The following is a 22,757-nucleotide window of genomic DNA, read 5'->3' on the forward strand; positions in this document are numbered from 1 at the left end:
ATTTAGAACTAGGTACTTCCTTGAGTTGTGTTCTTAAATAAATGCAATTTACAAAGCAATTTCTTTGATCAGTGTAATCAGTTTTAAAACACATAATACAGATATTTTATTTGTTTGCTATTATATGCATTTAAGATGTTAAACTCAATTTATTTTTGTCTGCAAATCAAGAAAACAGCTTAATATTAAATCATGAATGTTCTATTTAATCAGTGAACATCATAATTCTCTTTCTTCCTCTGGAAACATATCACTCAACCCTGATAAGATATCATCTCTATCTGAAACCAAGCACGAACAGACAAATGTGTTGTGTCAGTCAGGCAACAAAATTTTGAGAAACGGCACATATAATACTTTAAAGTATCTACTCCATGTTATGTACTGTCCCCCAAAACAGTCAAAACAAATTTCCTCTGAATTGTAATTGTGATCCTCTTTGCCTTCCATACAAGCGATGACGTATGTACATACTATACGACTAAGTCCTTTTTTTAATCATTTATGTTGCCTGATAATTGCCTGTAATTCATATGCTTTTCAACCCTTTTGTCCTTTAGTGAACATATTTCAAAACATTATTCATAAATAATTTTCCGTCAGTTATCATTAGTCAGTAAAAAAAAAAAAAAAAAAGATCATTAGTAAGTTGTGTGTGATACATTTTTTGAGACACTGATAAAAAAAGAAAAAAAAACAATTTTTATATTAATACAATTATATTTTATTCTAAAATATTATTTATGAATATTTTTATTTTTATTAATTGTGTGCTATGCATTTTAAAAGAATAGTCTTGCATGAGCTCACCAAAGCCGCATGCATTATACTTGGAAATTAGTAGTAAAATGCTGTTAAAGATGAAGTATAGTATATATTACACCACAGGGCATGTTAACTTCCCAAAAGCATTTCACATCAACATACCCATATGATCTGTAATTATACTGACTAAGAGAAAATGAAGTAGCCATACAGGCTAACAGGAAGATATCAGAAAAGTACCATAGCTATGTTTCTGTTAGCAAGGATGTGGTCACAGGCAAAACCTCTGAAAACAGAAGTGCTTAGCATTTAGGGGAAAGTATCATCCTGGTAAGACACTCCATATATATTTCAGCAATTCTTATTTTGTGTGTGTTGTGTCTGTGTGTGTGTGTGTGTGTGTGTTCAGGTCATAACCTTTTCATGAAGTCAGTTTAGACATTACACAGAGGCATAGTTTCAGTAAATGTATTCTCTTATCCAGCAAAGTTTAGAAAATTGCTTGCAGGTTCATTGTAAGCGTGTAGAAAAATATTATTACAGCTGTATGACAAATTGTTATTAATATAACTAGTCTGTAAATACCAGTTATTCATTATAGTGTACAGGTGGAACAAAACTAGCCCTCACTTCCTGCAAGGGACTGTCAGTAAAGGTGATTTTGTGCACCAGACATGATTTCGTGAGAGATGCAGCCCACATGTCTAAAAAGGGGAAAGACTGTGGTTTATTGACACGAGTCTCAAGACTTAGATGTAGAAGCATGTGAAACGTCAAAAAGGTTTAACGATTCAGAGACATTACATGCATGAGAGGGACGCTTAAAAATTGGCTGTAGTTCATAGATAATGCAGGAAGAAAAAAAGACATCCGTCAGTTTGTCCTGCTTAGGTCATGTTCAACGGATTTTGTTCTTGTGGTTTATTGCTTCGAGAAAATATTGCTGATCTTTGGCAGCAGAGGTACGTATCATACAACTACACTAATCTTTATGGGTGTTGTAAGATTAATGCAGCTTTTGTGTGTGCTTGTGTTTATAGCATGTGTCCAAAATTGAGGGTATTTTGTAATTTCATTGTTACACATTCACCATTTCCTTTCCAATTTTTTCTAACGGTCATATTTTGTTTCTCAACAAAGATTTTCTTCATGAGTGTATATATACACCACGAAAAACTACCCCCAGTTTCACTCTAGAAGAAATGTTACTTTGAAGTCATCAGCTAAGGTAAGAAAATACTAGAGAGCGGCAAAAATTATACGCAGAACAATTGAAAGAATTGCACAAAACTGTCACTCATTACATTTACTCATGTTTTTTAATAATAAATGAATATTCACATTTGTCCGCTGAAGAAAATGTATGTACATTTGTATTATATAAAATTTGTCAATCAACCATTGATACAATATATACTATAATGATAAAAGTAAATATTAATATTAATGCAGCAAAGTGCTTGTTGATTGCAGCAAGTTATATTTAATAATCTTGCTAATAATTGAGTACTATATGAAACAAGAGTGCAGAGTCAGATCACAATTTTTTATTTGCAAGAATTTTCATATCTGCCTCATTCTGTGGCGGCTGGTATGATCCGAAAGAATTTTTACAAATAAAATGAAGGGTTTATCATATAGAGTAAATAAATGTTTATTATCAGCATATTGACATCATGTTTTTTTTTTTGTAAATGAGTGGAAACTTGTTCAAAGTGAAAAGAAGAATAGAAACTTAGCCCTGTAAAACGTTTGATGTGTCCAAAATATGAAACATCATTATGAGAAATAAGGTACTTTCTAAATGCTTCTTCCTTCTGCCTGATCTAAAACCAAATATTTTTAACAAAAATGTTTCCATTTCAAAAAGCACACTTTTTATATATATATATATATATATATATATAACACTTATTTAGAAAATGTGCAGTTCTGTGTTTAAAAGTTTGAGGTTTAAGGTTTAAAAATACATTTTGCATTCACAACATTCACTATTCAAAACACTGCAGAGTTGCTCTTTTTATTCTTGAAGACTTTACATATTCTTAAAATCTACAATGAATACATAAACAAATCAATATAAACTTAAAGTGAAAAAAGAAAGCATGACTAATATTATTCTGCATGTGATTTATACATTTCATCTGTGAAAGTTCGAAATTTCACAAAGACGTATGTGTTATTTTTCACATCTCTCTATAGTTTCACTATGAAGAACTGTTCAACTGAAGATGTGGACACTTTGACGCAGAAGTTAGACTTGGTGATTTACGTGCCCGTCTTGGTGTTCGGCTTGGCGTTAAACATTGCGGCATTGGTGGTGTTCTGTCGGCTGCTCAGAAAATGGACAGAGTCCTCTATCTACATGACCAACCTGGCCCTGATGGACCTGCTGTTGCTGCTGCAGCTGCCCTTCAAAATTCATGCGGCACACCACAAGTGGGAAGAAGACAAGGTGTTCTTTTGCTCTTTCCTAGAAAGCCTTTACTTTGTGGCTATGTATGGCAGCATCTACACAATTGCATGCATAGCCATAGACCGATACATCGCCATAAACCACCCGTTTCGTGCCAAGCAGGTGCGATCGAAAAAAAACGCCTTGATTATTTGCGTTTTAATCTGGGTATTTGTTATGGCAGCGACTTCACCCATCTACACCTTCCGGGGTAAGGTTAATGGTAATTTCACTTGTTTCCACGAATTCTCTGAGAATGGTTGGAGCACTGCAATAATTGTGTGCCTGGAGGTCTTTGGTTTCCTGTTGCCTGCCGCTATACTGGTGGTTTGTTCCATTCAAAGCATCCGTACTCTCAAAGCCTCAAAAAGCAGCGACCCCAAGAGGCAAGCTGGTGTGAGAATCATCTACAGCAGCCTAGCAGCCTTCCTAGTGCCCTTCACCCCCTGTCACATAGCCATATTCCTGCAGTATCTGGTCCGTAATGACATTATTGCAGACTGCAAACATCGAAAGAACATCGCCCTCTTCATACAGGTGTCGATGAACATTGCAAATGTGACCTGCTGCTTGGATGCGCTGTGTTACTATTTCATCGCGAAGGAAGTCCGATCCACCAAGGACACACTTAAAATGTCCATCAGCAGAGCGAGAACCACCAGCACCTCAGATGCTTGAGAAGTCAAATTCAGTTTATTAGTGTTTCAGAATGTGTGCTGAGGGCTTTCCAGCGGGAGTAAGAGACCTCTTGGACTGATTTGAATGGTCTTCGAGGTTTAATGCATTAATGGACGTAAACAGACAAAATATTACTCATCTCATTCCAGTTAAAAAGATAGTAATTAAAAAGATCATCCCTTAGTCCTCGAAACCCCGCCCTCCAAAGCCATGGCAACAAACCCACACACAGAATGATTGTTGAGATCATTTCTGATTGCATTTCCGCTCCCCTGACCCCTTTTTGCTGTTTTTGAGTCTAGGGTGATTGTGATTTCTAGATTTCACGTGTGGTTTTCAAAATGCTTACTGCATTTAATAGAGTGCTGCAGGGATGACATATTTTCTAGGCCAAAATCCTATACATGAGTTTTAGCACTCCAATAGTCCCCTGTTGATTTTGTTGTTGTTGTTGTTTTTTATGTTTTTTTTTTATTAAATGCCTGAAATAACACCATGCAGAACCTCACTGTGTTTATATTCCCTCTCTTGCAAACTACCTCAAACTTTCAGGGAAAATGTGTTTAAATAAAGGCTGAAAGAGTTGCCGTTGAAGTCATGCGGCCTTGGTGTAGTTCGTTTATATGGTTAGCTTTGTACTTCTGTCAAGTGTGTTTAGACTTCAAAATTCATACAAGTTGTGTTTATTTGTGAAGATAATCATGATGAACAAAACATGTAAGAATCATAAACCTTCTGTTGGTTACAGAGCTTATTTTCTGCAATAATCCAAAAGCCAAATGAAAAATCCTATTTGTTTTTGTCAAGGGAACTAGGGCGATGCCAACTTCCAGGTTGGCATGCAAAAATGAATTTTATTTTAATTCTAAATGAAATCGTTTCTGTCCATTTGCGATGTGATCAGGATTTTCACCAAAGATTCTGTATTAGTCTTTATCTAACAGCTCACTGTCAACATGAAAAACTTGGTGTTACTGCTCACATGCGATGGTCGTCTGACAAACCATCTTGAAACCTTCACAATGACTCATAAACGTTTCTGATGCAACACTGGCAATGGCATTACAAACTTCCTAATTATCTCTTTTGTTCTGTAATCTGCCTCCTAAATCAGAAGATTCAAATATTTGTGAAGACTTGTCTCACAAGAATCAACAAGAATTCCATTAGTGTTGTGTTAGTGTAAAACAGGTTCCCAATGGGCAAGAGTTTTGTCATTGATTTCCACTAGTTGTGGGGAAGCGTGTGTGGGTACAGAGCCATATGCCACTAGTTTCACCTAGTCAGACGGTGAGTGTCTTATATCATACCTTATCATATCTATAATTCAGCTGTGTCTATATGAAGTGTGGCAAGCGTAGGTGAAACACGCACTGTGTATGCATCCTTACGCCAGGTTCACACATACTCCGTTTGTAGAGCTTTCTTTTTTATTGAGTGTTTTATTTAGGTGCTTATGTTATTTTAATTATTGTTCTTACAAAATTTGCATTAAAAAGGACCAAAAACTTAAGAAAACACATGTGGACGTACAATGATTTTTTTTAGAATTGGAAAATATATGCATTTTCTAGCCTTAAATGAAGTCAGCGTGGCCTAACATGTGCTAATGTCTCTTTCACTTCCTTGTTGTCAACAATTTCAAGCACACTGCAAATAGATTTAATTTTATTGGCTGAAAGGGACGTCTTATGATATTACAAAAATGTTTGCATCATTTATAAATGACGATGTCACATGGACGGTTAAAATGTTTGTGATTTTATCATAAGAAAAGTATGTTTAAATGTCTTGCCACTTGCTTGAGCAACTTAATGAATACAATATAGAAGTAATAAATTGAATAATACATTGTTTAAATTTAGTTTGAATGTGAATATGTCAATGAATGATTGCATAACTGTACTGTGTACAAAAAGAATCTTTTGGATTTGAAATTAAAATAATGAATAAATGTTGTGTTTGTGGTACACAGCTGCAATCAGTTGATCACTGCAAATGCGTCAAATGTGAAAGAATAATGAGCTGGTGCTGCTTCTGCACCGCATACTACAACAATAACTTCAAATGGAGTGTTTGAACCTAGCATAAGTCAGAAGTTACATGATAAACGGTTATGAACACATGCACAAACATGTTCCTCTTTCAGGCTAATCAGAATAAAACATTCTGCACATATAGGAAAAATACCTAACTGTGTTTTGAACCAACAGGAAAAGCCTGGAGGTCACAAAAACACCAGCTTGTGGTTACATCAGGACATGCTGCGGTATATGTTGTTGTTGTTTAGTGCTACTGCCAGCTACTAAAATTTACCCCCGATAGTCACAATAAAAAAAAAATTTTGGGGATAATGATAAAGAGAAAAATAACATTTGAGTTCTTGATGAAGCCATTTAGATCAAACTGAACTACTGAAGTCTGTGTGTATGTTTTGCATCCACTGTGCTTACTTTGACTTTATTTAAACGGTTGCTCATACTATAGTACATCCTTGACCACATGCTCTTGATGCACTTTAACCTATTTTACTGCTCGGCTTGCCTTCTATTTGGGGACAAAACTAGTAGAATGAGAAGCTTCAAAGGGACATTATTTTGTACAGTTGTTGAAGGTTTATGTGAATTATTGTGTTATATTTTAATTACATTTTGTAAAATCTTTCAGTTATTGTCATAATGCTTTGATGTGTTTGTAGGCTGTGCTAGTTCCTCCTTTTTATGGTATAGATTGAACGTTTTCTTCCTTCTATGACCAGCAGATGGTGCCGGAATAACATTATAGCCTATATCTGAACAGAAAAAAATACAGTAATTTAGAGAGGACAGGTAAAGTAAAAGTACAAGTAAAAAATATGTTTTTTGTGTTTAAAAAAAAAAAAAATATAGTCAAATTATGAACATCTTAGTTCTTAGTTTATTTAAATATGAAATATTAAAAGTAACCAAAATTCGATCTAATATAGCATAATGTTTATTGCAAAATCAAAAATATCTCCATAAGTAAATTATTATTATTATTATAATTTTTTTTAAATAATTCAGATCGATTCACTTTTTTAAAAAGTAGAGTAACGTACCAGGAGCTAGTTACATAAACACAGCCACTCTGTCTTAAGAACTAGTCTGACAAACTAGCAGTTAGCTAAGGCCTGCAATTAGCAAAACAGACAGACAAAAATATTGCACACAATGCGACTGCAATTACTTTATTATTGCTGTTATATTTATTAAAGTGCCCCTATTATGCTATTTTAAAGTTTCCTAATGTTGTTTTGGAGTCTCCTACAACAGGTTTACATGCATCAAAGGTCAAAAAACTGTTTAATTTCCTCATAATATACATTTGCACATCAACACATTTTCAATAATTCTCAAACAACTCGTCTCTAATGGTGCCTTCACGTGCTATGGTAATTATGGTAAATACCAAAAGCCGACGTGGAAAATGCACATGAACACCCCCTCATGTGGTATTTTCCACTGGGCAACTTGTAGAATATTTTGATGCACGAGTTGCCGAGATGAGATAACCTTTGACCTTTTCAAAATGGCGGAGAGCAACGCAAGAGTCGTGAATACTGTTAGCAGATAGTTTTTGTAGCCTATACAATGTTGTGTCATTAACAATTGTAATATAATGCGTTAACACTAAATTTTCAACTTCGCTGCAATTTCCTTGGGTCATATTTAATCATTTTATGTCGTTTTATTATTTTTTATTATTAATTATGTTTTAATCATCAGAAAGCACCACATTTACGTTTTTTGTTTTGTTTTGTTTTTTTGTAAAGATAAAAAAGATACTCTACTGACACAGACCTTGCGGGTACTACATTACGACAACAAAAGTACTTGAACACAACACACTGGTAAAAACCAGTTCACAAGTGGAAAATATCATCTTTTCCAGAGCACATGAAGGCAGCATCCCACCATTCCGCGAGCTACTCTGCTCTGATTGGCCAGACAGCTCAGTCTGTGGTTGGTTAACCGCGAAAACGCCCATTGCCATAACAACGTCAGGTCTGCATGTCCTGAGCTTTTTACAGTCTATGGTCCTGAGGCTTCGTACCCCGTAAACTAAAGACAGTAATGAACAATGACGTTGATTTTACCATATCAATGCGAGCGTGAGAATTAGGCCTAGTTATTCAACCCGAACCTCCATCGCAAGGACGACTCGAGCAGGACTCAGTGTTTCTCAGTGATACACTACTCAGTTTGAGGTACATTATGAGATGTTGCAACTGTAATTCCTCACCATCAGCATTAACAAGTGCATGTCCATCTACAAACCGATTATTTTACTTGTAATAATTTATTTACCGAGTATTTTCTAATATATTGCGGTGAACACGTGGAAACTGTATCAATAAAAGTGTATGTATGCAATGTAACTTATACATTAGCCGAGCTCTAGAGTGAATGATCTGATGTGAATGACTGATGTAACTAACATAAATGTTGGTAAAAACAGATCTTGCTCCATGCTTAATCTTTCCCCAAAGTAGTGAGAACGACAGACAATCTGCATTAATAGACACAGTTTTAGGTAATAGTGGTCCACAAACTGATTAGCAGAAGAATTTCAGTAAGACAGTGATAACTAGAGTTAGCCAGTTAGCAGGAGACCAACACAATATAAAACTCAAAACGAAGTATTTTGAACACCATCTTTCTAGAGAAAGCGGTTTGTTAATCCTGCATTGAACTCCGAGATTTGAGAAGCAGTTGTCAGTAAAATAAAGGGAACACAGCAAAAGTTTAGGATTATACTGCTGTGTTATCATGGTAAAGATGAATTTTAAGTAGGGCTGTCAAAAGATTAATCGCGATTAATCGCATCCAAAATAAAGTTTGTGTTTACATAATATATGTGTGTGTACTGTGTATAATTATTTTGTATATATCAATACACACACATGCTTGTATATATTGAAGAAAAATGTGTAATTTATATATATATATAAAAAAATTATATTTATATATAATATAAATGATATATAAATATATACAGTATATGTATGCAAATATTTCTTAAATATATACATGCATGTGTGTGTATTTATATATACAAAATAATTATACACAGTACACATGCATATATTATGTAAACACAAACTTTTATTTTGGATGCGATTAATCGCGATTAATCTTTTGACAGCCCTAATTTTAAGTTAACCACTGATTCTTCACATGCTCGTCCTTGGGCAGTGAAAAAAAAATTGGTTTTACCTTCACATTGTAGAGCACAGCATCTTCTCGACATGATGCTGTCCAGTATCCACAGGAATCAGCTGTGTTTGAGGTTCAAGTTTTCCCTGGTATCTGCACGCGCAATAAGTGGGCGGGCGATATGCTAATATTTCGTCTTGACGGAACGGCTTATGACTCCTTTGAAAAACGATTCATTTCTTTGACTCAGAGTCGACTCTTACTTTTGAAAGACAATAACTTTATATACGGCGCACTTTCAAATGTAAAACTTTGCAGGATGTTTTCATTCACTTAGAGCTATGTTAGGCTACATACATGAAAGGTAATTTTCAAAAATCCATAATAGGGGCCCTTTAAATGTTAGGCCTATCTCTTATTTCACTCTTAATAGTCTATTCATAAACACACTCTGTATTTTTAACCAAAACTATATGTTATAATCATGACCAAAATCAAAAACGGCATTCAATCCTCGTCACTATCTCAGCTAAAATGAAATAATAGCCTACTTTTATATATGAAACCGCCAATAGGTGGCGGCATATCATTGCCTTAAAGGGATAGTTCACCAAATTGAAAATTATGTCATAATTTACTCACCCTCAAGTTGTTCCAAACCTGTAAGAATTTCTCTCTTCTGCTGAACAGAAAATATTATATTTTGAAGAATTAGTGAAATCAGCTGGCTGAGTTCATGGGTGGAATAAACATATGGCAGGACTTTTACTTTCTGACCCTGCCCTGAGCTGTACACCTCTGCTGTTTTACTGAGGAGAAACAGCTCCAAACTATTCCGTCCTTATGATGTTCGACATACCTGTGCAACAATGACCTCTAGGTGGCGCCACGACAACACTACTTTTCTGCAGTGCAAAACAATAATCTCTGGTTTTTAACATGGCAAGTAGTGACAGCAGCAATGTGACATGCTTTAAATTTAAAACAATTAAAAACATTATTTGATTATTCGATATTATGTAGGGCTATATTAATAATATTTGCTAATTTATTCTTTAAATGTAATTAATTATTAGAATGTGTGTGTGTGTGTGTATATATATATATATATATATATATATATATATATATATATATATGAATACATATCGGTATATTACAGTTAGAATACATGTTATAAATAATATCTATCTATCTATCTATCTGTCTATAAAATGTGTGTGTGTGTGTGTGTGTGTGTGTGTGTGTGTGTGTGTGTGTGTGTGTGTGTGTGTGTGTGTGTGTTGTTTTGCAGTGTTATCCAGTTTGCATTGAGCCCCTTGCACCCACAACACTTTCAAAAAGCTCTCGCATCTGTGCTTGCGTTGCTTAATTGACCTTTACATTATTGTCTATTGTGGTTAGGCAAGCCAGTTAGTTGTTTTTCTCTGCTCTGAAAGCAGATGTAAGATTGTGAGACTTTAGCCTATGAATTCATAAATTGTATCTACAATTGTATCATGTACTGAATGTTGTCAGTGTGTATTGTGTGTTCTGTACATGGCATTACAGCTAAACAACATACAAAAACACTTCAGGTCTGAATAAAATAGTTCACATTCATGGCGACCATGCTGACTTTACCAAGCGTTTTGTTGCTATCAGAATACCTTAGCCTATGTGTGATTACACCCAACATCATTAGCTGTTATCTTCAACACAATCACTGCTGTTGACACTCAGAGATGTTTAACTTGTGCTTGAAAGGGACATGTACATGCTGAATGTTAATCTCAGTTTCTAAAAGGAGTCCAAAAGATATGGTAAACAAGAGCATCCTTTAAAGTTAGCATCCGACACAACCTAATTTCAACAGTTTGCATTTGACCACACGTCAGAACATCTTTAACCTTTAATACTTTTTGATTTTTGCGTGTAAATGCAATTCGCATGCTGACGCCTCCCACAGTTTCCTGTTGCCATCAAGTGGAACTTAAAAAAAAAAAGGTACCTCACAGTAAAAAAATCGTTACAGAGCCGTTGCACATTTCAGCACAGCACTTCTCTTAAATCCGCTCGTCTCTTTGGAAAATGCCACTAAACGATACAGACTGTAATTTAACACATTTTAGATATCCACTTTTCACTTCCACCTACAGCATTGTGCTGCTGTTCGGTTTTCCTCTGAACTCCGTGTCTCTTTGGATACTGCTATGTCGAAATGGCTTGAAGAAATCCGTTCCGGTGATCTACATGGCCAACCTGGCCTTATCGGACCTTCTTTTCACGCTCTCCTTGCCCTTTCGGATCATCTACTTTGCCACAGGGCGATGGACGCTGGGAAATGCTCTATGCATGATTCCAGGCACCCTCTTTGCCGTCAACATCTATTCAAGCTCCTTGTTCATCACGCTGATCAGTGTGGACCGGATGCTGGCCGTGGTGTATCCCATAAGATCTCGGTCGTTCCGGACGGCACCAGTGGCCTTGGCGCTGAGTGTGACCGTGTGGCTGCTCATTGCTGGATTGGCAGTGCCAACTGCATTTAACCACCCCGAAAATGAGGATAAAGACTGTAACGTTACACGTTGTTTTGAAAAATACACAGAAGACGAATGGAAAAAAGGCTTCTTCATCCTCTGCTGTACCACTTTCTTCGGTATTCTAGTACCTTTCGGCATCATTCTGGGCTGTACGGTGGCAGTCGTGAGGCAGTTGAGAGGCTACAGTATGACTTCCTCGTGCAACACCGAGCTGAGCAAAAGCAAGATTGTGAATCTCTTTCTATCCAACTTGCTCATCTATGCTATTTGTTTTATCCCCTTTCACATTGCTTTCATCCTCTTAGGCCTGAGCAGAAATAAATACTTGCCTGGAGATCAATCTAGTGATTTTTACTTGGACCTGCAAACTGTTACCATGTGCATGGCCAGCACCAACAGCTGTCTGGACCCCTTGATTTACTACTTCAGCTCAAAGAGAATAAAAGGTAGGAGCAGATGCGATTCTTCGTCCAAAAGCATCGGCCTCGGCCTGATCCAGAGCATGAGTTGGACAGGACAGTGAAGCAACAAACTATCACAATAACTTGTGATATTGAGGTAAACAAGAGGAAATGATTATGCAAAAAGGCCAAGCTTAAAACCAAAAGCTGACTCACGCAAGAGCGTGTTGCACATCTCCGCTCATGTGCATCGCCTGAAAAGCTGCAAATTTGATTTGTTCGCTTGGCGGGTGAAAAGGGAAGAACATGCTGAAGTGGTTCTCTTACAGGAATCAGTACCTGCCAATGTGACATACTTTAATGTGTTTTTGGAAAACTTGCATTGTTGCATATGTAGCAAATCATCAACAAAGCTGTATAATTGCTCATCACTGAGAGCCAAAGTTTGTGCGAAACTCTTCGTATTTTCCTGTGGTTTCCTTTTTTACCGCATTAGCTATCTTTTATTTTCTACCAGCATTATCATTTGAGACTTTTTAGTTTGTCTGTTTTAAAAATGTTTCTGTGTCATTGAGGTGTACATTTGAACTGAGTTCCTATTTAATCAAAACTGCATTGAGGTTTTTGTGTAGACGCATGTATATACTTTTACTTTTGTGTCATGCATTGTTGGCAGAAATAAACTGAACATACTTCTGCAAGTTTAAGCAACAACTTTTATATCTTCTCCGATGATACCATCAATGTAATGGTTCATTACTTTAACCTGACTTCAACTGAGATGTATGTATGTATGTGTGTGTGAAGCTGGCAAAGGAAATGAAAGTTGAATTTTTGAGTAAACAACGGGGTTAAACTCCACACCCACTTCTGATGTTTCACACAAGAGAACTTTTTTAGTTTTGTGGTTTGCTGGGCAAGTGTAAAAGGTCTCTTGCATGCAATCACTTAAAGTAGTTGTAATGATCAACAGAGCGCGAGTAGGGTTTCAGCAGTTTATTGATGGATTTTACAAGCGATTATTATTTACAAAGCGAGAGCAGCAGAATAGAGTGCATCAAATCAAACGCCTCATTTATTTCAGACAAAACTTGCTACACCAGTGTGTGGAAGAGGAACAAATACATATAAATGATACAATTAAAAAAAAAGTGCAAGCAATATGAAATGATTCCAACTCAGACGAGGTCTAAGGATCTACCATTTTTCATGGGCGAATCGTACATACAAAAGGAAAAGGAATAGCAAGATTTTTGCACATCTGTGCCTAAGAAGATTCACCTTTAATGAAATTCAAAACAATATGAAACAGCCCATTTTGATCAGTATGGACACACTGCGTTTAGAGATAACAAAACATTTCAAACCAACATCTGGTGGCTAGTTTTTCACATTTTCCTACAAACTTTATTCACACGTATTAAAGAGCAATACACAGAGTATTTGAACATGATAAACCGCTCAGTTAAATCAACATTAATACAAAGAAATGGACGACAAGTTAGGAAATCCAAGAAAAGAAAACTTATATTGCTTAGATCACGTTCAAAAACCCACGCTATGACTTAAATAACGGGCTTCAAGTCATACATTTCGAAAATAATGAGGTATACATCTTTTGGCATTGAAGACAATTTTCTAATACTGGATTTCTTCTATAATACAGGAGGAAATGAATGACAGGTCTGGACAGATGAAACAAACCACAGGAACTGCCATCAGTCTACACAAACTGAGGCTTTACAGATAAAGAAAAAGAAAAAACGCAAATCATTCGTCAGTGCACGGCAGAATAAAGACAACGTCTGAGACTAACCTCACAGTTATTTTGGTGGAAACATCCCCAATGACAAAAAACAAAAAAAACATAAAAACGAATAACCTGAGAGTGAAATAAAACTACAGACAATGTGCTTCAGAATATGCAAATCAAAAGTTCATAATATAATTTAGACAAAGACAAAACAACACATACCAAAGATGGCATTATGTAACATTATGTACAGGTTTATCATGCTGATAAAGTGCTGTTAAGCTGGACAGATGGGGAAGGGTCGCTTTTGGGTTTTGCTCAGTAGAGTTGAGGAGAAAGGAGTAAAACTACAGCAGGAGTCGATCGCAAATCATCGTCTCCACCACAAACGTGTTCTCGAAGTGCCGGATGCTGTGGCAGTTCCTGGTCTCTCTCTTATCGATGTCTGAGGAAGAAGCAGATTCAAGTTGGATTGAAACGACGATATCTTACGGGACTCGCATCATGCTATGTAAGTGTTGGATCAACGTCATAGTAAAATCCATCCCTTTTGTGCTGCCTAGTTTGAAAGTATGTTACACTAAAGTTTGAGTCTCTTATATGCTCACAAAGGCTGCATTTATTTGATCAAAAATACAGTAAAAAAAAAAAGTATTGTGAAATATTATTACAATTTAAAATAACTGCTTTATTTTGAAGTTATTTTAAAATGTAATTTATTTCTGCGATTGCAGAGCTGAATTTTCAGCATCATTTACTCCAGACTTCAGTAGCCTGGTTCCATTACAGATTTGCACAAAACTCTTTTTTTGTATTAAAAAAAAAAAAAAAAAAAAAAAAGTGTGCTATTTTCTAAATGGCGATACAAAACTATTGCGAAATGATGCCGTTTCAATTAAACGTTGTTATGCTACTAAATTGTAATTTTTCAATTTAATATCACATGACCAATCAGAAATCCCTCTAATATGCTGATTTGCATTTCTTTTTATAATCAAAGCTGAAAACAGTTCAGCTGCTTCATATTTTTGTGGAAACGGATGCAGTTTTTTCTGGATTATTTCATGTTCAACAGTTCAAAATGTCAAATGTCTTTAATGCCACTTTTCATCACTGTAATGTATCATTGCTGAAAGTATTAATAAAAAACAAAACCCTTACTGACCCTAAACTTTCGTCGTATATTTTATCCATAGAGAAATGTATAAACAAATCAAAACAGGCTTCCATGACTTGTCAAACAATAGTAACCACTACTAACTAGGCTACTCTGAAAGAAATACTAGACTACCCACAATCCTGCAGAGATCCAAATCAAAGAAAAAACTTTGCAACCCACCTAATGTTAAATGATTCTGCCACTTTAGACTATTAAAATCATACATTTAAAAAGACAAAGAGTGATTGAAAGTGTACACTGTTTTGTACCCATGCCTTTTTATTTCTTTTTTCTTCAATATCTTTTTGTGTCTCAATCTCTGGGCTGGTCGTTTGGGACACAAAGAATTGTGAAATTTCTATGTAAAAAAAAAGCTTTTTTTGAGAGATTGAACTAAGGTTACATTCTTCGTGTGGCACAAATGTTGCAAGTCACTGCATTTCTATTTCCTGTGGTCTCCCAGACACCATCTACACACAGTGGAGTGAGAAGCCGCTCTTACGGAGCAAAACTGCAGCTCCCACATTGAATCACTACCCACACCTCAGCCTCTGCATCACACGAGAGAGATGCCCCTCTGATCCGGCAACTCCCACAATGCATCAGGTCCCTGACGTGCATCACATCCCCCTCTGTGTGGTTTCCTAACTGGAGACGTTCTGTGTACTATACAAACGTGAGTCACACTCGCACACCCACGTTCACACGCATAAATCAGGATCAATGATGCCACACGCACCAGACTAAAAAGAACGCAGCACATGCCCAATACCCTCTGAATGCAATATTTCATATTAGACCAAAGTACTCCAACTCACAAAAAGAGGAAGATGTTGCTGTTGTTATCGGGCAACAGTTCATGTGGTTGATTTTCGCAAGATAACTGGACGCACAGAAAATATGAAGAAACAGGAACGGGAAGATGAGCAGATTAAACCACAGTCACATCTGTGTGTGTGTGCGTGCGCGCGCGTGTGCGTGCATGCGCAGGTGCCAGTAACAAATAATGTATGTATTACAATAAAAAAACAACAGACTTTTACATCTTCTGAACAAAATATCAGTGGGGCTTAAATATGCGAAAGCTTGGATGTTGTTATACATTCACTAGGATGTAGACTTCAAAGCAAGCCTTGTGGATTTTTTCACTCTTTTTATGGCCATGCAGGCAAAAATGTTTTTACTTAAGAATATTCATTAGCACATCTTTTCTCAATAAGCCGAACAATTTATGAGATCATTCATCTATCAGAGCACAGTAAAAAACGTAGTAGGGTTACTTGTTTGGAATTATAAAGACTTCCTTTATTATCTTTTTTTTTTTAAGAAGTCTCTTCTGCTCACCAAATATTTCTGCTCTTCTGCTACATTTATTTGATCAAAAATACAGTAATATTGTCAAATAATATTACAACTTAACATAGGCGTTTTCTATATGAATATATTTAAATGTAATGTATTTCTGTGATGCAAAGCTGAATTTGTGGATCACAATCCTTTAGAAATCCTTCTAATATGCTGATTTGCTGCTCAAGAAACATTTCTTATTATTATCATCAATGTTGAAAACAGCTGTGCTGTGCTGTGAGTTTAGATTTAAATGAGTGAGTTTAGATGTTGAGTAAGATTTTTTTTTAAAACATGAAACTAATCAAAGGTTACAGTAAAGACATGTATAGTGTTACAAAAGATTTCTATTTCAAATAAATGCTGTTCAATGAACTTTCTATTCAAAGCATCCCCCAAAATTTGATCACGGTTTTCAGCCTTTATGAGCATAAGGACTTTTCAAAAACATTACAAAATCGTAATTATTACAAAATATTTGAGTGATACTGTAAGTTGAACACCAAAAGTTTAATACTTAGTTTTAAGGGTTTGCTCAAATCACTAACACCAAGTATTAGCCATGATAATAATCACAGTGAAGTTTGACTTAACAAACACCAATAATAAATAAAGTCATGAAACTCACGTTTTTGGCCACTACGGCGTCTCAGCCTGTAGGTTTCTTTCCCGTAACAGAGCCGGTGGATGAAGGGTCCCAGCTGACGCATGTTCCGAACGCGTCCCGTCACCACCATCTCCTCCTGAATGATGTAGGTCTGGGGCAAATACATCCCCCGCTGCAGAAACACAAATACCGGTACATACAAACGGTCACATGGGACTGCAGACTTCGTTCCATCAACATTGACACATTGGCTATGACGAACCAAACATTAGAAATCTGTGTGCCGCCTCTGCAAGGGAAGTGACAAGGGATGCACACATTTTGAAAAATGAAATTCCATGATTTTTTCCCTTCATTTTTGGATTAAATAAATTCAATTAGAAGAAATGTATATTAAGAATAAAAAAAAAATATAGAACATTTTATACACTTTTTTTATTTATTACATTTTCAAAAAAATATATAAAAATGTCTATTCGTAAAGGCATTTCCACGACACTACCCTGCTTTATCATTCCCTGATTTTTCCAGGTTTTCCATGATCATATGAACACTGTCCTTGGCTTGTGGATAAAAAAAATCCACATCAAATGTGTGACTCACAAACTGAGACCTTTTGTTGAAGAGTTACATAAAATGTTATACAATCTTGTTACCTTGACATTAACGAGCATCTCCCACAGGTTCCTGGGCGGCATGACGATTGTCGTGTTGAGCTCAATGACGTAGCATTTATCCAACGCAATGTCGTAGTAAGCTGTGAGTCCCTGTGTTAATGAGAAACACCTCCGTTAAAAACGACTCTAGAACTTGCAAAATCATTTTTGCATAGTAAGACTCAGTAAGAGTTTTTATTATTTAATACTTTTTACTCAGCAAGGACACATCTAATTGATCAAAAGTGACAATATAGACAATCATAATTTCACAAAAGATTTCCATTTCTAAAAAATGCTGTTCTTTTGAACTTTCTATGCATCCATATAATGATTTCAACAAAAATACTAACAGTTTTCAACATGATAATAATATTTAATGTTTCTTGAGCAGCAAATCAGCATATTAGAATGATTTCTGAAGGATCATGTGACACTGAAGCCTGGAATAATGATGCTGAAAATTCAGCTTTGCTTTAAATGGTAATAATATTTCACAATATTATTATTGAGTTTCTGATCAATTAAACCCATTTGGGGGAACAAAATGTTCTGCTTTGTACCAGACTGACAGATTTATAGCTGCCGGGGAACTTGGGAATGTGTCTTTCACAGAAACATTTGCTTGTACTCCTGTGCCTGGCACATTGCGCTGAATATTAAACAATGATTTCAGCAGACAAAAGGTTTCCTCAGAGATGGTTCACAGTCCATCTGGGGAAGCAGTGATGACTAACGGCGTCTTTTGTACAGCCAAAGAACTAGAAGAAACTGTACCAGAGCTAAATGGGCAGAACTTCACTTCAAGCGCTTCTTGGAAAGATCCTCACCCTGTGAAAGTCGTGAATGATGTCAGCCGGGTCACTGCTTCCAAAGTCGGGCACAGGCACGCTGATCTGCTCGTAGTTATCATCCAGGTAGATGCCCACGTTTTCCTCGATCTCCTGCCGTCCGAGTAAAGGGGCGAACAGGGGGTCCTCGTACATCACCCGACAGTGGAACAAACTGTCCTCTGGGATCTGGGGAAAGAAAGCGGAGCAGATTAATAGAGGGCACTTGAACTACTCTAGTGAATGGAAGACTGAGTAAAAGATCCAGCAAGTGTTGCTATGGTGATCGCTATGGCAATGAACTTCAGTAGTCTTATTCGTGAATAAAAGATGATTAACAGATTCAGTGACGTCTAGAGTCTCACCTGAGGGCTGAAGTGGTATCGGTACAGGCATACAGACGCCATGATCAAGCCTGACAGGAAGATCACAAGGCCGAGCACGACGCACCAAAGGCCACTACAGGGAGACTTCTTAGATCTTACTGGAAGCACCAACTCATCCTTCTGGGAAACACAAAACAAATTCAGTTAGCACTTGGGATGCTTTTCATGGGCTTTTTGGGTCTGGACTGATTGATACTTGACAAAACAAGTCAAATATACCATGCATGCTCACTTTAATTTCAAAATGATGAGGGTACGTTTACACAACAATGATGTACTAAAAACTGAAAAGGTTTTCCATCGCATTCTTTTTGTCAATTTTTTTTGTTCCACAGACAATCAGTCAGTTTGTAAAGAAACAATACACACCTATAGACTGAACACATAATACACGTGCATGACGTCACCGTTTTCACAAATTCACGTTTTTGTAGTTTACGCAGAGACGAAAATGGTATAGTATTCAAAAACTTGCACTTTGAAACCCGTTTTCAAAAGTTTTCAGGCCCCCAAAACACCATTGTCGTGCAAACGGCCCCTTAAGAGTTTATTTACAGATCTCAGGTTTTTTTTATACCAAAATCTGTATGTGCAAGATGCCAAAAATCACTCTCCAAAAGATCATTTTCTTACTCATACATTTTTTCCCAGTATAACTACCTAAACATTCTTTAATCAAGATAATACTTGAGATGCAAAATTACCTAAGATAACAAAAGGATGGTTCACCCAAAAATTAAAAATGGTCATTTTTGGCAGCAACCATCCCATAAGACTTTGGATAATCTATAAAACACAAATTAGGATATTTATTATGAAAACTGGGAGGTTTTCCCTGTCCCTCCATTGAAAGTCCAGGTAGCCAAACCTGACAAGATATGCAATGCACAATGAGTATGAGTGTTTATATGAGGATACAATTAAAACTATCATCATAGAAATCTATTATTAATTATATATCGTATGACTTTTAATTGAAATCCAACTAATATGTCACTTGCATAATAATTAGGAACAATGAAACCCATTTTTGCAGTGCTTTACTTTCAGCATCTAACTGCGCCACAACCATTAGTCACAGCAGCGTCTCAAGACGTCAGGTGGCGTGAGCAATCCATCCGCCTCCAGTCTCTCAGAGACGCTGGTGCCGAGGACACCAGCTCGGATCAGCCCACGCAAGCTCTGGATTATCGTGAATCAAACAGACTGCTGACAGAGCTACTATCTCCTCCTGGCAGAGCGATATTTTTAGGCATATACAGCACTTCCAATCTACGCTCCTTATTTGTACAGGAGTTCCTCTCTACGTAGGGAGGACACACAGTAGCAGCGAGTAGGAGACAGTGTGTGGGTACCAGGCTGAAAATAACAGCACTAGTATCAGATTAGATGAATCCACGTCATTTTCACTCTAGTAGGGAAAATGAATGCAGGCACACGAGGTCAAATTGAAAATGTGACGCACTTACAGCCTAAAGAAGGGAATGTTCTACGTCGCCCACAACATACGTCTATGTCTCTCTCCTTTTAGTCACAACCCCAGAGATTCGATGCATATTAACAGCCTGCAATGACACTGAATTGATGCATTCTCAGAAATGAGAAAATTGTGAAATCTGCTGTCAGCATCATATTCCTATGGCCTCAGACAAAAAAAAAAAGAAAAAATGGATATTAGGCATCCATTTTGTGAAGGCAAAGATCCAATTTCACCCCGGCTGGCAGGATCAAGTGTGTGCCTATCTGGGTTGGAGCAAGGACTGAGTGTTCCAGGCACATAAAACCAAAAAGCTGCGGTCATCTGCTCTGTTACAGCTCAAGTCAAGTGGCGATAAAATGATTTGCAGTTAAATAACCACTACTATCATGGGAACACACGGCAAGCATCAATATAGAGAACACACAAATGTAGCTCAAGACGATTTGTTCGGCACTAATCTGCAGTGGCGGCTACACGCTGAGGGATGACGATGTAATGTCATCCTGTCATGCATCTCAATACTGGCTTGCATCCATCAGCTTTAAACCAATTCAGAACTGCATGTCTGAGCTTGTCAAAGTGTTTAATACTGTATGCTTTTATTTTAATATATTTATAAATCTATGAGCTGTTCAGTTAGAAATAAGCCATCTGATACTTATGATCAGTCAGTAATAATAGAATAAAGACAGAATCTCATGCATTCTCATAAATGAGAAAATTCTGATTATTTTTTTTTTATTCAGCATCATTTTCCTCTCTGGCAATGAGACAAAAGAATTAATGTGTTCCTGTGCATCTCAATACTGGCTCACATCTATCAAGTGCAACCCATTGAAGAATGATTGATCTCCTATTCTTACTTTAAACATGCACAAGCCTGACAAAGTAAATAATAATAATAATAATATATAATTGCATTAATTTGATAATAATAATTAGTAATAATAATAAGAGTATATTATATTATATACCCATTACAGTTGTGCCTACTGAACGCCTAATTGGTTTAGACTAGATACAAAATAAAGGAAATGACAAAGCCCAATTATTAATATATATATATTTTTAAGCATAGTTAAAAATAAATAAAAATAAATGCTTGTTGCATTTTTGATTCCGTTTTGCAGGGAGGAACATGACAAAACAAATGATGGTTTCACAGCAGACAACAAAACAAAGACCATAATGTATATAAATAGGAAGCTATAACTCACGTGAGAGTATGGCATGTGAATTTCCTCTTTGTCTCCATCGTTCTCCTTTTCCGGCTTCTGTACAGTTACTTGTTGAAAAGATATCTTCACCATTTTGACGTTTCTTCCTACTTTTCTGCGGTTAGGACGTCCAGTAGTGATTGAACCACCAAGGACGGTTCAGAGCTGTGAATGAAACGCTCGACAGAGGGCGAACTTAAAGAGGATTCCCTCGCTTCCGGTACACACTTCAAAGTAAGAGTCCACCAATCGGCGTCTATCGTCTAAAATTAGTATCACTCACAATTTCCACATAAAAAAACAGGTCTAGTCTATGTATTAACCCTTCCAATCCGCATTATGTTGCAAGGGACAAAAAATTATATTCTTTATTTTACTCTAAATGCAACCATAAATTATAATATTTTTTGGGGAAAATCATTTTAATAGTTATTTCTCATGTCTATTAAAAAATTAATAAAAAATACTGGTTAAACATGCAGATTGTTATACATATGAATTTTTTTTGTTATCCCAAGAAAAGTCGTTTTTTTCCCACACAGTTCCACACCACCAACAAGAGAAATGCAGTGAGTGTTCATGTACAAGTAGCCTATATGATCCATTTATCCAACCATTCTTTCTTTTAAAATTTTCATTCTTCATTTTTCCCCATAAGATTTTTTACTGAGATCACATATAGCATTTTTTTCTGTAGTTTACAGAACTTTGTGCTTAAACATGTAATAATAATAAAATTAAATGTAACTCTTCAATATGATATTATTGGTACAGTTTAAATATACAGTTATTATTTTCTATTGTATCATTATGCATTGATGTACTGATATTTTAATTATGTTCATACATTGTTGAGATATACATTTCATTTGTAATTTGCATAATTAACAATGAAAGTGAGAATTCTTAAATTCCTTGAATGATATATCAAAAAGCTTATTTCACCATGAATGTGATCATACTTGAACAGGAAATATCTATATAATTTGATAATTTCCACAGATTTAAAATGAAATGAAAACCAGCTCTTCATCTCCCCCTGGTCACGTCTTGGACTTTTATTGTAGAAATTTCCACAAATGGATGTCCATTCCGGTTCTATTTTAGCCGTTTACGGTGTTCTACTACGCGTTCTGATTTGCATCAGACTGCCGGAAGTCAATAAATAACTTGACACTGAATAATGCTTTTTATGGCTATGATGCAGGTTATAATATATAAATTATAATATACAAACAGCGCAAATAAATAATAATCAAGTGTTTTCAAGCTATAAAAAAGAGAATCGTTTTGAATTTCATGTTTTATCTGAACATTTTAAAAG

General features: G+C 36.1%; 3 protein-coding genes across 4 annotated transcripts; 2 read left to right on the forward strand and 1 right to left on the reverse strand.

Moving 5' to 3' along the window:
- The first annotated feature begins 1,008 nt into the window (after window positions 1-1,008).
- LOC307162154 (G-protein coupled receptor 55) lies at window positions 1,009-5,881 on the forward strand. Of its 2 annotated transcripts, none has more exons than XM_079877256.1 (3): window positions 1,009-1,095; window positions 1,906-1,993; window positions 2,968-5,881. In XM_079877256.1, exon 3 carries the CDS (start codon window positions 2,975-2,977, stop codon window positions 3,896-3,898), a length of 924 nt encoding a protein of 307 aa, XP_079733382.1. In that variant the 5' UTR covers window positions 1,009-1,095; window positions 1,906-1,993; window positions 2,968-2,974; the 3' UTR covers window positions 3,899-5,881. The 2 variants fall into 2 exon arrangements, with proteins under 2 accessions (XP_079733382.1, XP_079733381.1); XM_079877255.1 differs by lacking the exon at window positions 1,009-1,095 and adding an exon at window positions 1,495-1,727 and having other exon boundaries at window positions 2,968-5,861.
- A 5,167-nt stretch (window positions 5,882-11,048) lies between these two features.
- lpar5a (lysophosphatidic acid receptor 5a) lies at window positions 11,049-12,989 on the forward strand. Its single transcript, XM_079876397.1, has one exon. The coding sequence runs from the start codon at window positions 11,146-11,148 to the stop codon at window positions 12,118-12,120; it is 975 nt and encodes a 324-aa protein (XP_079732523.1). The 5' UTR covers window positions 11,049-11,145; the 3' UTR covers window positions 12,121-12,989.
- Window positions 12,990-13,830: 841 nt separating this feature from the next.
- itm2cb (integral membrane protein 2Cb) lies at window positions 13,831-21,734 on the reverse strand. Its single transcript, XM_079876398.1, has 6 exons — window positions 21,434-21,734; window positions 18,716-18,856; window positions 18,351-18,539; window positions 17,521-17,631; window positions 16,886-17,036; window positions 13,831-14,196 (listed from the first exon to the last, which is right to left on the reverse strand). The coding sequence occupies exons 1-6, from the start codon at window positions 21,524-21,526 to the stop codon at window positions 14,099-14,101; spliced, it is 783 nt and encodes a 260-aa protein (XP_079732524.1). The 5' UTR covers window positions 21,527-21,734; the 3' UTR covers window positions 13,831-14,098.
- Between the last annotated feature and the right edge of the window lie 1,023 nt (window positions 21,735-22,757).

This window comes from Squalius cephalus, assembly GCF_949319135.1.
Source record: "Squalius cephalus genome assembly, chromosome: 7".
Classification (NCBI taxonomy): domain Eukaryota; kingdom Metazoa; phylum Chordata; class Actinopteri; order Cypriniformes; family Leuciscidae; genus Squalius; species Squalius cephalus.

Excerpts from the sequence above, each read along its gene's own strand:
- itm2cb (XM_079876398.1), bottom strand. The coding sequence starts at position 21,526 with ATGGTGAAGATATCTTTTCAACAAGTAACTGTACAGAAGCCGGAAAAG. Across the intron at positions 18,857-21,433 it reads TTCACATGCCATACTCTCAC|AAGGATGAGTTGGTGCTTCC; the intron begins GTGAGTTATAGC and ends TGTGTTTCCCAG. Across the intron at positions 17,632-18,350 it reads TCATTCACGACTTTCACAGG|GGACTCACAGCTTACTACGA; the intron begins GTGAGGATCTTT and ends TCATTAACACAG.
- LOC307162154 (XM_079877256.1), top strand. The coding sequence starts at position 2,975 with ATGAAGAACTGTTCAACTGAAGATGTGGACACTTTGACGCAGAAGTTA.
- lpar5a (XM_079876397.1), top strand. The coding sequence starts at position 11,146 with ATGCCACTAAACGATACAGACTGTAATTTAACACATTTTAGATATCCA.